Source organism: Leptinotarsa decemlineata, unplaced genomic scaffold (assembly GCF_025532065.1).
Source record: "Leptinotarsa decemlineata unplaced genomic scaffold, Ldec_3_MD MMD2_tig00002974_RagTag_RagTag, whole genome shotgun sequence".
In the NCBI taxonomy this organism is placed as follows: domain Eukaryota; kingdom Metazoa; phylum Arthropoda; class Insecta; order Coleoptera; family Chrysomelidae; genus Leptinotarsa; species Leptinotarsa decemlineata.
This window is the reverse complement of record NW_027412578.1, coordinates 10639409-10653686: the sequence shown is the minus strand read 5'-3', so window position 1 is coordinate 10653686 and position 14278 is coordinate 10639409. Positions and strand designations below refer to the sequence as shown.

Sequence of the window (14278 nt, the reverse complement as noted above, 5' to 3'; positions counted from 1 at the left end):
ACTTCGGATCTAGTGTTTGGCTATGAAATTTTAACGAATCTTATTGACTCGCCTGAGTTGATAGCAATGATGTCCTTTCATGTACCCCAGAGAAACACAAGGAATAAATATTTATTAGCTACTTCCACATATAACACCAATGTGGAGAAAAACTCTCCAATAAATAGAATTACAGACTCATTCAACAGATACTGTTCCAATTTGGACGTTTTCTCCATGTCCTTACAAATGTATAAAAGTAACATAAGGAAAATATTCAATTTTTGATCATTTATGTTTTAGATTAAGCATTTAGATCATTTACCTGTTGAACGCCAGTTTTGTTAGCACAATCTGTATTTTAGTGGATATTTGTTTGGGTTCTTTTACCTGTATGTGTCCCGGATTTAGAATAAATAAATAAAATAAATAAATAGTCAGTAATTGCCTTTGATTGTGAATTCCTTGTCCTTGGTGTACAATTCGAAAACACCAGCAGTAATGCAGTGATATTGATATGATATGATTGTTCTGTAGGAATTTGGGTGTTACTTTCTGTTGAGTGAAACATTTTCTCATGTAACTAGTTCAGGTTAGGTTAGGTCAATAGTGAATGAATCTATTCGACAGTCCACCGCAACCCGCAAGGGTTTTTTGTGGCTTACACCTTATAAAACTCTACCAAATAAACCCAGCTTCTCAACGAAGCCGATTAGTGAATATGGTGAGGCTCAGGATGTGGAGTGTACTCCAGATCACTAAGCCTAAGGATTAAGTGGGGAATGGGAAGAAATACCAGCGTGGTCCAAACAGAACTGGCTGGTATCTCAATCGCCACAAATGAAATAACCAAGAAAGGAATTTCTGGCAAAAACATAACAATCTGCACTGATAGCAGACAAGCACTATTAGCCTTGAACAGACAGCGTGTTACCTCAGGGCTAGTACTAAAGTGCCACCAAGATTTAGCCAAAGCCTCGGTAGATAATAACATTACCCTGAGCTGGGTTAAAGGGCACGACAGGAGTGAAGGTAATCGTATTGCCGACTCTTTAGCCAAGGAAGCGGCTGGATTAAGAATTTTAGGACCCAGTGGCACCCACGGCCTGATGACCTCGACAATTACGGAACTAGTCAAATGTTACACCCATGCTCAATCCTTAAAGAGATGAGATGGAATTAAAGGATATAATCTTGCCAGGATCACCTTAGCATTTCTGACTGGCCACTGTCAGCTAAGAAAACACCTACATAATATGGGGCTAGTGGACACACCTCTATGCAGGATGTGTGAAAAGGAAGATGAGACTGTCACGCATGTCCTGTGCAAGTGCCCGGAGTTATCGTCAATAAGAGAGTGTGTGTTCGGCGAGTCTTGGCCTACACCTGCCGATATAAAGGAGATGTCTCCCAGCGACCTGTCCACCTTCCTGGAAAGGACAGGATGGATGATGACCTAGGAGGACAACTCCTCGGGAGGATGTACAATGGGTCATATGTGGCCTAAGTGCGTGGGCTTACACTCACCCTCCCTACTCTACAAATAGTGAATATGGTGCCTGATCTTTCAGCTCAGATGGTAAGAGTGTGGCTCTACCAAACTCTGAAAACCTGATTCGGTCCATAGCGGGGCAGGCAGAAAGTATATGCTCTGCTGTTTCACAATTTTCCAAACAGAAGCGACACACACTGTCTTCCGACAGTTCGAGTCTCTGCATATGATGGTTCAAAGGACAGTGACCCGTAAGAAGGCCTGTTAGACATCGTAGTTCATCCCTAGCGTAGTCCAACAACTGTTTGGTATTAAGCTTCGAAGGGTGAATTAATGCCTTGGAGTAAGCTAATCCTGGAAGAATTTGTCAGATGTCCTTGAATCTTCTTGCCATCCAGGTGTTCAATATTTCTTTGGCAGAACCTAAAGGATGCCAATGGCAGATGAAGCTGCTTGTAGAACCCTCCTTCGCAAGGAAATCAGCAGCCTCATTGCCTTCCAGGCCAGTGTGGCCAATAATCCAGACCAGAGACAAAGTATTCCTATTGTGGAGAGTTATTTTTGGCAATTTGCTACCAATTTAGACGTCGCTCGGTAGGAGCCAAGAGCTTTCAATGCCGTCTGATTGTCCAAGAATTTTTTTTTCAATTGTGTATGGGTCTCCAACTGAAAATACCTGCACCAGGGCCTGAAGGTGTTTTTGATCCATCTGTGAATCAACAACTATCTCTTCCTAATAATTTCTTCCCCTGGAGGATCCAGTATTCTCTACTCGGGAAAAGTACTGTATAACGTAGTTCGTAGTTGACTCAATGTCAGAAGTCATTCCCAGAATGCTCTGACTTTCAGTGTCAAACACCAGTCTAGTGTACTCTGCATCATTGATTTGTGCAATTGGCGATGTACGCAAGTCTATATGCAGTCCATTTAGACTCTCTCTTCAAGAAAATGTGGAGAGGAGATAGATCTAGAAGGATCTCCATGGACGCCGACGGTGCGGTACTGATGACACCACAGACAGCCAGACAAACCTGTCGTAAAGCTTCGCCTGAGCTGTTTTCTGTAAACCCTTCGGCCACCAGGCAATTGCTTCATAAGTGATCATTGGTCCGACAATCATCACATATACCCAATGGATTTGTTTGGAACCTGAACCCCAAGTTGTACCACAAATCCTTCGACCTGTCCAGAGGGACAGTCTGGATTTGTGTGGAACTTTTTCTAAGTGAGCGTTTCAGGTGAGTTTTTCATCAAGGATAATGCCAAGATATTTCACCTCCGTTCCAAATGGAATGATCTCATGTAACTAACGAATTATATTATATTTCATGATTTTTTTCGGCAAGTGTGAAGACCTGTTGTACTTCATGTTGTTTCAGTTTCAAGAATATCGATTGATGAATTCTTTCAAATTTGAAACACCGCCATCAACTCCATAGACTCACTCACCTGCCGATGCGTCCCTGTTCCCCAGTACCGAAGAAGGCCTAGGTCTTGGCCTGTCCTCTTCAATCGTAAATTCCTTCTCCTTGTTGTACAATTCAAAAATACTAGCAACGCATGAAAATCTCGCCTTGCCCCCGTGGAAGATCCTCTCGTCCATCTCGACTTCCACGCCTGATAGAGTAATGAGGGGCAGTCTTCGACCGCTAGAGGGCACCATTTTGCCTTTCTGCTCCATGACCGGTAAGTGCTTCAGGTAGCTCTCGTTTATCTGTAACAAAGTTTTAAAGTTTACTATTTGCTTTGGAAGTTCGGTTTTATTTACCGAGGCTATTTTTTCTGGATTTTCGGGGAATGAATTGGTGCGTGTGGTTGAAAGTTTCTCCCGGCCCGTGGGGAATAGACGGGGTTGTTTGAGTACGAGTTATGAAGGATTTACCTGATGAAGAGGGCTCAGTTTGTTGAAACTTATAGAAGACTGAGATTGTGCTTGTGGAGAAAATGGCCGTACTAGTTAATAAAACAGTAATCAGATCAGATATAAATCGAAATTTCTCAATCGTTTTCGTGTTAATAAAAAAGATATGTTCTTGAAAATAAAATATTCAAGAGTGTGAATTTTAACGGCCGAAGATGACTGTGTCAAAGCCTTTTTCCAGGTATTCCGGCTGTGATGTAGGGTTTATTGCCTGACGTTTCGTCTACTACTGCGATGAGGTGAAAATCAAAGTGCTCTAATAATTCTTGCCGCTGAAACTACAGTGTTGGAATTTGTACCCACTCTTATACTATCATTGGTGGTTGTTTTGCACGTTACCCAGCATTTTTTCTTCATAATGTTATTTTTGGTGTACCTTCCACAAGATGTTTCAATGAGAAAAATCACTGGAAATTTTGACGAAATTGGCGGTACAGATTTCATCTCGGTTGTCTTCCAAAGCGCCTCTGAACCAATCAAGTCGAATTCAATTACTAGCTCGAAATGAAAGAAATGAAAAAGTAAGCACCAAGTTTGAGAAAATTTCCGTTTTCTAAAAAACTGGATTGGAAATGGAGGAAGCACAAGATATCAAAGGGTTGTACATTTTAGTTGCTTGATCTAGAAAAAAGAAATGCCAGTGGTCCCATTGATAATAACCTAGTTAGGACTAAATGTACCAATAACTATACCAAATTTTGTTCAAATCGGTTCTAGGATATTTATATATTATTAAAACCATTTTTTTCGAAAATCAACGCCCTGTATCTCAGAAACCGTTCATCGGAACGGTTTTTTTTCAAAACGACCTAACAAAATACCATTCGAGGTTTGTTTATTAGCGGTAACAGGTGGCTTTTTTTCATTAAATCAGATTGAGTATACCGATTCCAGTGGCGTGTGACATTTATGGTAAAAGTTATTGTACGCCACTCCCAACTAGCAATTTCGTATTTTATAATAATTGCGGAAACGTTTCGGAGAAACAAATTATAGAAATACATTTCTCCCAGAAATGTTTTCAATGTGTTTATAAAACTGCTATAAATTGGAAATTGGCACCGTTTTATGAAACATTATAGGTATTATCAATATTTTGTTAGGCCTTTTACAAACACTATAAAACAGTTTTATAAACATTCTGGCAGTTACTATAAAATTTATCTAACACTCTTGAAAAGTAGTTTTGTAAAGACTTCCCCTACTGCACTTTTGCAACATATTTAAGCGATGCCTATAAAAAATAATCAGAAGACAGTTGTATAAGAGTTTTTTAGTAGTTTCAAGTAGGCGTTATGAAATATAATACAGCCGAAAACGATAACAATAAAATGAAAAAGTGTTAAAAATGTTTTCTTGAAGACGCAGGAAGTAATTTTGTATTGGACACTAGGAAAATATAATTGATATGTCACCAACTGAAAACTAAGAAATAGAAAGGATGAAGCCATTTTAAAATTTCACTTTTGCACTCATAAAACTGTAAAAGACATTGTTTGTGTTTCGAAGATTGATATTTTTACTGCAAATGAAATTTTATTGACAAATATATAGCCTATTATTAGCGCGCCACTCATTTATAAATGTTTTCGGTAAAATTATTAATTACATATAAACTCACTATGTCGACGTATTAATTTTCTAGTCACAAACTTAACTCACTTTATTCTAAATAATATAATGTTATAATATTTATGTACTTTCCAGCTGTAAATATCACCATATGTGCGGTATTTCCTATTTTCAACTCATCTAATTTCAGTATCCCGAATCGCTATCATTTAAAATGGCGGCGTTCTATAATGAATTGGTATCAGTAACAAGCATTTCAACGTATTTTAGCTACTAAGTTACCCCTATAAAACTGTTAAGAAACACTTAGTTCTGGGAGTGATGGTATTGCGGCAGAGTCGGACTACTTTTTAAACTGTAGTTTTCTATAAAAGTGCTTGTATGAATAAAGAATTTCTCACATACAGTTTGGATAAATATTATCTGTCGGGATGTTTTGGCTGAAAAGTTTCTTTCATCGATTATAAAGGATAAACGACGGGTTTTAACCATTATAATAACCTTTTCCTGTTTTTCGCAAAAAAATTGAAGCACTACGTTAGGTGGGATAGTTTTAAGTGTTTTTTTACTATTTCCAATATACAGGACGACTCAAAACTTCCAGAAAGTTTTTTTATGAAACAGCAAGTCATTTCTTCGTTTATTTGAAGCACCTTGAACTGAATCTGAAACTATCTTATACTCCCCAATGAATGTTCAAAATAGGCGCCATTGAGTTATTATTTATTTTCATTTATATATTCGGGATACAATCAGAAAAATCCACTACAGTATCCACATAATGGAATTATTATCAAATTGAAAGTATAACATATATTAATTGAATTTACTTATGGGGTACCTATACTCAATAAAAATCAAATATTTAGAAGTTACTGAAGAACTAATTTCCACCACGTTAACGATGGTGTCCCACTTGAATAATCAAACAAAAATATTCTTAAAAAACATAACTAAAATTTTGAAGAATTTTTCAAAGCTGTGATTAGGAATCGATGTCAGTTGGTTGTTCTTAAATGCTGCATTTTATTCTTGGTGGCAGCGAATATATATAAGCAAAATCAATTTGATTTTATAACAGTTATATTAGTGTTTTTGAATTGTAGTTAATATACCATACTATAAAATAGTTGGGAAATTATCATTGAAGTGACAATATGGTAATGAAAATAAAATAGTATCTGAAAGCATTCCAATGAAATTATTTCATTCAAGCTACAGGAAACCGGTATAAAAAAAGCTTGAAATCTTTTTATAACCATCATAAAAATCTCGCAGAAAAGTGTTAAGAAACTGCTACATAACAATTTACTTTTATAGAAAAATAAGTTTTGTAAGTTAGTTGCAAAAATGTTTCTGTGATAATTTCCTGACTATTTCATAATGGTTTTTTAATTTTATTTCATAAACGTTTCTATGACAAATTTATAAAACACTTTTATTGCCTACAACTATTGTGTTCACCGATCATCTAATATAATCAATTAGCATTTTGGAAGTAATTATAAAATACTAATAAAATAAAACTGTTGCAACACCATGGAATTATAAAACAACTTTGCTGGTTGGGCTGTTTCTCTCCAAGTTCTCTCCATTTCCATTGAATTGAAAAGACGTGTATGAAAAGGAACTTTCATTCACATGCTTCTATACAAATACACGATTACCTATTTTTCATCCGCGGCAAGCCATATACTTACAGAATAACCTACATCAAACATTGCAAGGAAATAGTTCTTCATTTTTAGAGCAATCTCATAAGAGATCCTCTTCAGAGGTATCTTTTCATAATTTTCATTCCAAAACATTTTTGAATCGAAGTAAAATCCGAATGTATATCAAAGAAAGGGATACAAATTATTTAATTTTGATTTAATCACCTGTCAAACCCCACAGGGTTGGAATAACTCATATCACAAGTCTGGTTATTTCAAATGATATCAGATTCAGCAAAAACAGTGGCGTACAATGGTTTTTTGCCAAAAATATCAATCAAGTAACCATCTGCGACGCCACTGGACGTGAATTCCAAATCTAATATCACGAGAAGAAGCTGCTTGTTACTCGTAACAAACAAACGTAGTTTATTTGAAATCAGCAAAAACAATTAGCAGTTATTGATGATAGAACAAGTTAGATCACACGTTCATATGAACTTTTTTTATGTAATATAACAAATAATCATCACCTGAAATTAATGACATTACTTAAAATAAATTATGTATTTGGATATAATTTTTCTTGCCCTTTTTGCGTAGATTCAATTCAAGAGGTCTTCCAACAATAAAAAAATCATTTTCTCCAGAAGCTACTACAATTCATACCTCCTAGTATGTTTATGTCGAGGAAGAAATGTCAGACTGAATATACAGGCCGTTTGTTTCATATTCTATACCGTAACAATTACGAATACTATCAAATGGGGAAAAAAGGTAACTGTCATCGGAAAAAATAGAATAGTAGAAGAAAATTTACGGGGACTCCCGCCCTTCTCAAGTTATACTAGAAAAACCAGAAATGCTGTTTATCGTTTTTTTCGAATGAAATTGATATTTCGGAGGATATCAAAAAATGGAGAAGAAAATGTCATTGTATTCGAATATTCGGGAAAACATTTCGTGTCAACATGGCCACCACCAGCTTCTTTTTAATACGGACCTTTTTTTATTACAGATATCGATAAAGCAATAAATTCAACATCCAAACGTATATTACATTCGATAGTTTTATAGTGTTTCCTTCGAAATAGGTATCATAGTCAGTGACAACAATTTTAAATTACGGTCCTGGCGTTACTTTTTTTGTAAATTGTTTCGATTTCTTCAAAATATAATTCAGAGAACCCAATAAATTCGACAGGTAGGTACCCTAACACAATGAAAATTCGTACTTTTTCATTTTGGAAATTGTTGTATTGACGTAATCCTTCTTTCAAGGCTCATTTCTTCCTAATCAATTATAATTCGTAATATTTTTATAATTCTCAATCCCGGAAGTAACGAAAATCTCAGTTTATGGTCAAAATTCGATTGTTGAATGATTTGATATGATCAAATAGCATCTCAATTCATTTACCATCTCAAACGCGTAGGCTTTGTTTGGTTTCTATGGCAGGAAAAATGAATGCGTTGTTGATATCTGTTGAGAACTGTCAGATGTTTATGAACATATCAAAGATGTATTCAAATGATGAATGGGCTGATATGCTATTTAGTTATGCAAAATCAAATGAAAATCGTCTTTTAGCAAGGAATATGTATGTTGACTGTTGAATATGGTGTTGTGTAACCACAGCAGTGATGGTAACCACCATCAACAGTAACTGTTGTCACTGTTGATGATGGTTATTTCAAATGAAACGCTATAAAAATATCAAATGTGATATACCCTTTAATTGTGAATTTATCGCTACATCAATATCTGTAATAAAAAGAACAGGTCTATATTAAAAAACTGATGGTGGTCATTTTGACATGAAACGTTTCATCGAATATTTATTATTACAAAGTCATAGTACACTTCGAATATCTCACTGCGTTCTGCATCATCGATGTCTCTACGACCACGTTTGAAGTCGTCAGCAAACCAACATTTAGTTTTTGTTTCTGATGGAGCAGAGTCGTTATAACAGTTTTCAGGCCAATGCTTCGCTTGAACAGTATTTTTCCCATCAAGAAGCAGTGGTGAATTTTTTTTATTGATTGTTTTGAAAATAACAAAAGTAGTGTCACTCTTAGGACAATGACTCACAAACTTATAGCCCAGGTAATATTAGTGAAAATGGAAGATTCATTTTCAGCAGTACAACTACTAAATAGTCTACAAAAAACAATGTCATGTTCTGTTTGCTGTTAAACCAAAAAAACTGACAGCATCCGCAATTATTCATAGTTTATCATATCACACATAAAACCGCAAACTAACGCCCAAGCATTCAGTGACTAGTTTATATTTCCAAATATTCCTCTCCAAATCGCCCGTCCATTCCATCACTATCTCTGAACCAACATAACCATCATCCACTATCACTGAAAACTCCGTTCAAAACTCCCGTTCAATCGTTGACCAATAACGTCCTGGACTTTGAAGTTTTATCTGGCATGCGAATATTTTCCATTTTCATTATTTTCGTTAAGAGCGGCGCTTTTGAAGTTTATTCTTTTTCTAGTTTAGTTGAATTGTTGCCGTCCGTTCTACAAATAGTTCCCGTAGAAACTCCATTCTGTCTCATATGGTTCGTGTACGGAAATTACAGGATGAAGTTCAAAGAGATGATACAAACGGCAGCCTGCGAGAAAAAAGTAATTGCAATTAAAAATACAAGTCGTTCGCAGAGATGCACGGTGCTACAGAAACAAATAATGAAGCAGAACTTCTGCGGTTATTTCACTCAACATATTCGCTAGTATAATGACTCGTTGTTTTTAGACTGGATTCAACGTAAAACACGTAAAATGTTGTTGTTTTAATTTTTTTGAGGACGAGCACTACAGAAAAGTCACCAAGCTGGTCCGTCTTAGAAAAGTGGACCATTTCTCAAACGAATGGAAACGCTTGATGAAGCTATTGCGAAACACATGTTGCTGTTTTGTTAACTGTCTAGTGAAAATCTCAAAATGAAGTGTTACTTGAAGCCATGTAAAACATAGATTTCAAATTTGAATATCAAAACTGTTTTTCGAAATGAAGTCGACAATATTCTGCTCACAAACAATGAAAGTACGATAAAACCACCGCTATAGCGAAAGTAACAATATATAATCGTCGTAGCCCATTTGAGCCAATGTAAAACAGGTTTTCCACACCCAAATTTCAAATATATTCTGTTGAATTGAAGTCGACAAAATCCCGCTATTATACACACATGCTTCTTGTACGCATAACAGTCCTACAAGTTCTTTGAAATGAAGTCCAAAGGAATCGTGTTTCATTATCAAGCATTGTCAACAGTTCATTCGCCGGCAATGGAAGAACGATAAACCTGCCACTATCACCGAAGTGACAACATGTGAACCTCATATCCCTTTTGAGCCCATGTACACAGATTTTAGAATCGAGATCAAACCCGTTTTATTGAAATGAAAGGGAAGATCTTCAACTAGTATTATCAATAGTTCACTCTCCGGCAATGAAAGACAATGAACCCGCCGATATCGTCAAAGTAACAACATTTACGCTTCATAGCCCATGTACAAATATATTCAGTTTAAACGGAGTCGGCAATCTACTGGAATTATACACTCATGCTTCTGGTATATACTGCAGCCCCAAAAGTACTTCTAAGAATCATCCAAAAGGGTTGTATTTCATCATCAAGCATTGTCAACAGTTTACTCAGCAGCAATTGAAGTACGATAAACCTGTTACTTTCGCGGAAGTGAAACCTAAGCTTCATAGCCCATTTGAGCCCATGTAAAAAATTCCATTGCAAACATTCAATGTATACTTTTCAATGAATCAGTAAGGATTCATTCCATCAGATATGATTGAGCAGGGTTAGATTTGAGGTTTCAGTTTGCTTCACCTCCTCACGAAGCCTCCTTGGTGTAACGTGTTGTTATTCTGATATGAGAGAATAACCTTATACCCCTTTCAAGCCCATGTACAGGACGAACTGAAAATCCAAATCACGATGAAGTCGAAAACTTCCTGAGTTTATATACACACACTTCTTTTGTGCATCAAAGCCCGACACATTCTCGGAATTGTCGTCAAGCCTATTTTACCTACTCTACCTACTAGCTGGCAATAAACGTATTATAAGTGACAACATATAAGCTTCATAGCCCATTCGAGCTCATGTACATAACAGACGTAACATTCAAATCACAAACCTATTTTGACGGAATGAAGTTGACTATCTCCTGCGATTATACACACATATTCTTATATGCTTCACAACCCAACAAGTTCTCTGAAGTGTCATTCAACGGCATCGTATTTCAGTATCAAACATTGTCTGTCAACAGTCTCCTCGTCGACAATGAGAAGATGATGAACTCACCGATATTCAAGAAATGACATCATATGAGCGTCATAGCCCATTTGAGCCCATGTACATAACAGACATAAATTCAAATCACGAACTTATTTTGACAGGATGTAGTCGACTATCTCCTGCGATTATACACACATATTCTTATATGCTTCACAACCCAAAAAGTTCTCTGAAGTGACATTCAACTGCATCGTGTTTCATTATCAAACACTGTCTGTCAACAGTCTACTCGTCAACAATGAGAACATGATGAACTCGCCGCTATCCATGAAATGACAACACATATGCCTCATAGCTCATTTGAGCACATGTACAGAACAGGGTTAGAATCTAAATCATGAACTCATTTTGCCGGTATAGGTAGGTAGGTAGGTCTGAAGTGAGTCGGTCTATTTGACCCTCTATCGCAGCCCATAAGGGTTTATTGTGGCTCACACCTATTCACACTCGGCCAAATAAACCCAGCTTCTTAACGAAGCCGATTAGTTTGTATGGTGAGTGGTCTTTCAGGTCAGATGGTGAGAGTACGGATCTGCCGAACTCAAAGAACCTGATTCGGTCCCCAGCGGGGCAGGCACAAAGTATATGCTCTGCAGTTCCATCATTTTCCAGACAGAGGCGACACACACTGTCTTCCGACAGTCCAAGTCTCTGCATGTGATGATTCAAATGACAGTGACCTGTAAGAAGGCCTGTTTGACATTGTGGTTCATCCCTACTGTAGTTCAACAACTGTTTGGAATCAAGCTTCGAAGGGTGAATAAATGCTTCGGAGTGAGCCAATCCAGAAAGATTCTGCCAGAAGTACATAACTCTTCTTGCCATCCAGGTGTTAAGTGTTTGTTTGGCAAAGCCCAAAGCGATGCCAATGACAGGTTCTGGTCCAATGAAGCCGCTTGCAGCACCCTTCTTTGCAAGAGAATCAGCAGCTTCATTGCCTTCCAGGCCAGGAATCCAGACCAGATACAATCTGTTTAGTCTTCCTATCGAGGAGAGTCTTTTTTGGCAGTTTACTACCAATTTAGACGTTGCTCGGTGGGAGCCAAGAGCTTCCAACGCCGCTTTACTGTCCGAGAATATTTTTAATGACTTGTGAGTGAGGTTGGGTTTATCCAATCTCTCCGCACACAATTCAATAGAGTAAATTTCCGCTTGAAATACAGTCGCATAAGTTCCTAGGCAGGTAGATGACTCTGTCCTGGATATGCGACTGAAAACACCTTCACCAGAACCGGTAGGTGTTTTTGATCCATCTGTGAACCAACAACTATCTGCTCTCAATATTGTCTTCTTTCGCAGGATCCAGTCCTCTCTACTCGTGGATAGTACTTTATAAGGCAGTTCGTAGTTGAAAGTTGGAGGCATGAAGTCAGAGGTCATTTCCAAAATGCTGTGACTTCCAATGTCAACCAACAGTTGCACTCTGCATTGACTCAATTTGTGCAATTGGCAATGTGCACACGTCTGTATGCAGTCCATCTAGCCTCTCTCCCCAGAAAAATGTGGAGAGGAGGTAGACCTAGGAATATCTCCATAGCCGCTGACGGTGTGGTACTGATGGCACCCCTGATAGCCAGACAAACCTGTCTCTGTGAGCCAGAGAGCTTCGCTTGGGCTGTTTTATGTAAAGCCTTCGACTACCAAGCAATTGCAGCATACTTGATCATTTATCATTGGTCTGACAATCATCACATTGATCTAATGGATTTGTTTGGGACCTAAACCCCAAGTTTCACCACAGATCCTTCGACATGTCCATAGAGACAGTCTGGCTTTGTGTAAAACTTTTTCCAAGTGAGCGTTCCAGGTGAGTCTTTCATCAAGGACAATGCCAAGATGTTTCACCTCCGTTCCAAATTGAATGACCACAACATTGAGGGGAAGTGGCGTTAGATCGTCCAATTTCCTTCTCTTGGTGAAGGGGATTAACACAGTTTTGCTGAGGTTGACAGACATCTGCTCCCTCAGGCACCAACTGTGAACAACGTCCAACGCGCTTTGGAGGATTTTACAAGCTACCCTTTCCGACGTGAACCTTGCCAGGATGACAAGGTCATCTGTATAAGCTTGCAGATCAACTTTTCTTCTGTCGAGGGCATCAAGCAGACTATCCACCAGGAGCGACCCTGGAAGGGAAGATAGTACCTCATTTTGAGGACAGCCCCTGGTGACCCTGAACCTGATAGCTTCGCCTTGAAGAGTTGTAGTTGCAGTTCTGTTTATTAGCATCGCATAGATCGAGCCAGTTAAGGTCGATTCTATACCCTTCCTAGCCAGAGACAATCCTATCGATTTAGGTAGTGCATTGTCAAATGCTCCTTCAATATCAAGAAATACAGCAACCGCATAGAGTACCGGTATAGAGTACTAATTGTCTCCTGCGATCATACACACATTCTTTTTGTGCGCATTAAAGCCCTGCTCGTAAACTAGTATTCTGCCATTTCAAGAGCTCTATAAAGCTCTTTTTTTTGTACAACAAATAACCTTGATGGTCAAAGTTTTGACAAAAACTTAACAAATGACAAAACAGTTTTGACTCCCCTGACGGAGACCGCTATGTAGTATTTTTGGAACAAGCTAATAACATCAATAGCCCCTTCGAGCCCATGTACATAACATCCTCCAAATCCAAATCACAAAGCCGTTTGGCCGGAATGGAGTCGACTATCTCCTGCGATTATACACGCATGCTTCTTGTATGCATTGAAGCCCTACACGGTCTCTGAAATGACGTCCAGCGGGAACGTGTTTTATTATCGAGCATTGTCAACAATCTACTCGCCGGCAATGAAAGTGCGATAAACCCGCCGCTATCGCAGAGGTGACAACATCACAAGGACAATTCATCATTCCTGGCACGATATCCGACGAAATTATGCACCCCGACAACTTTCCATCACGACGGAGGCATTGAGATGGGGATGGCATTTTTGCTTTCTCGTAGACAATGACCCCGAAATGAAAACGGTCGCTTTATCAGGAAATACCAGCTTTGAAAAGGTTAGTAGGCGTATCGCTTCTTCTGTACAGTATACGCAAAAAGGAAAAAGTTGAGTCAACTTCCAGCATGGGTGTGTTTGGAATTTGGAAAACACTGAGACAAATTTTCAAAAGAGGTGAGAATTTTTTGGTATTTTTGGGTATCTATTTTATCATCTATTTCCCCAAGTATAGTTCATGTGGGTCCCCAATAGAATAATTTTTAGGGCAGAACTTCCAGAAGAAGAAAAAGAGTAATTAACTTCGAAACAAACTCTCTATGAAGATTTGCAGATCATGCATTAAAGTTACCTTCAGATACGAACTGGAAGAA

At 38.0% G+C, this 14278-nt stretch overlaps 1 protein-coding gene across 1 annotated transcript in view; it reads right to left on the bottom strand.

Annotated features, from left to right (window-relative positions):
* The window catches only part of LOC111513912 (uncharacterized), a 230334-nt gene that overhangs the window by 54580 nt on the left and 161476 nt on the right, over nucleotides 1-14278 (bottom strand). The window contains exon 5 of the mRNA XM_074177470.1: nucleotides 2921-3185. Coding sequence (XP_074033571.1) covers nucleotides 2921-3185 — 265 coding nt within the window. The remainder of the gene's footprint in view (nucleotides 1-2920; nucleotides 3186-14278) is intronic.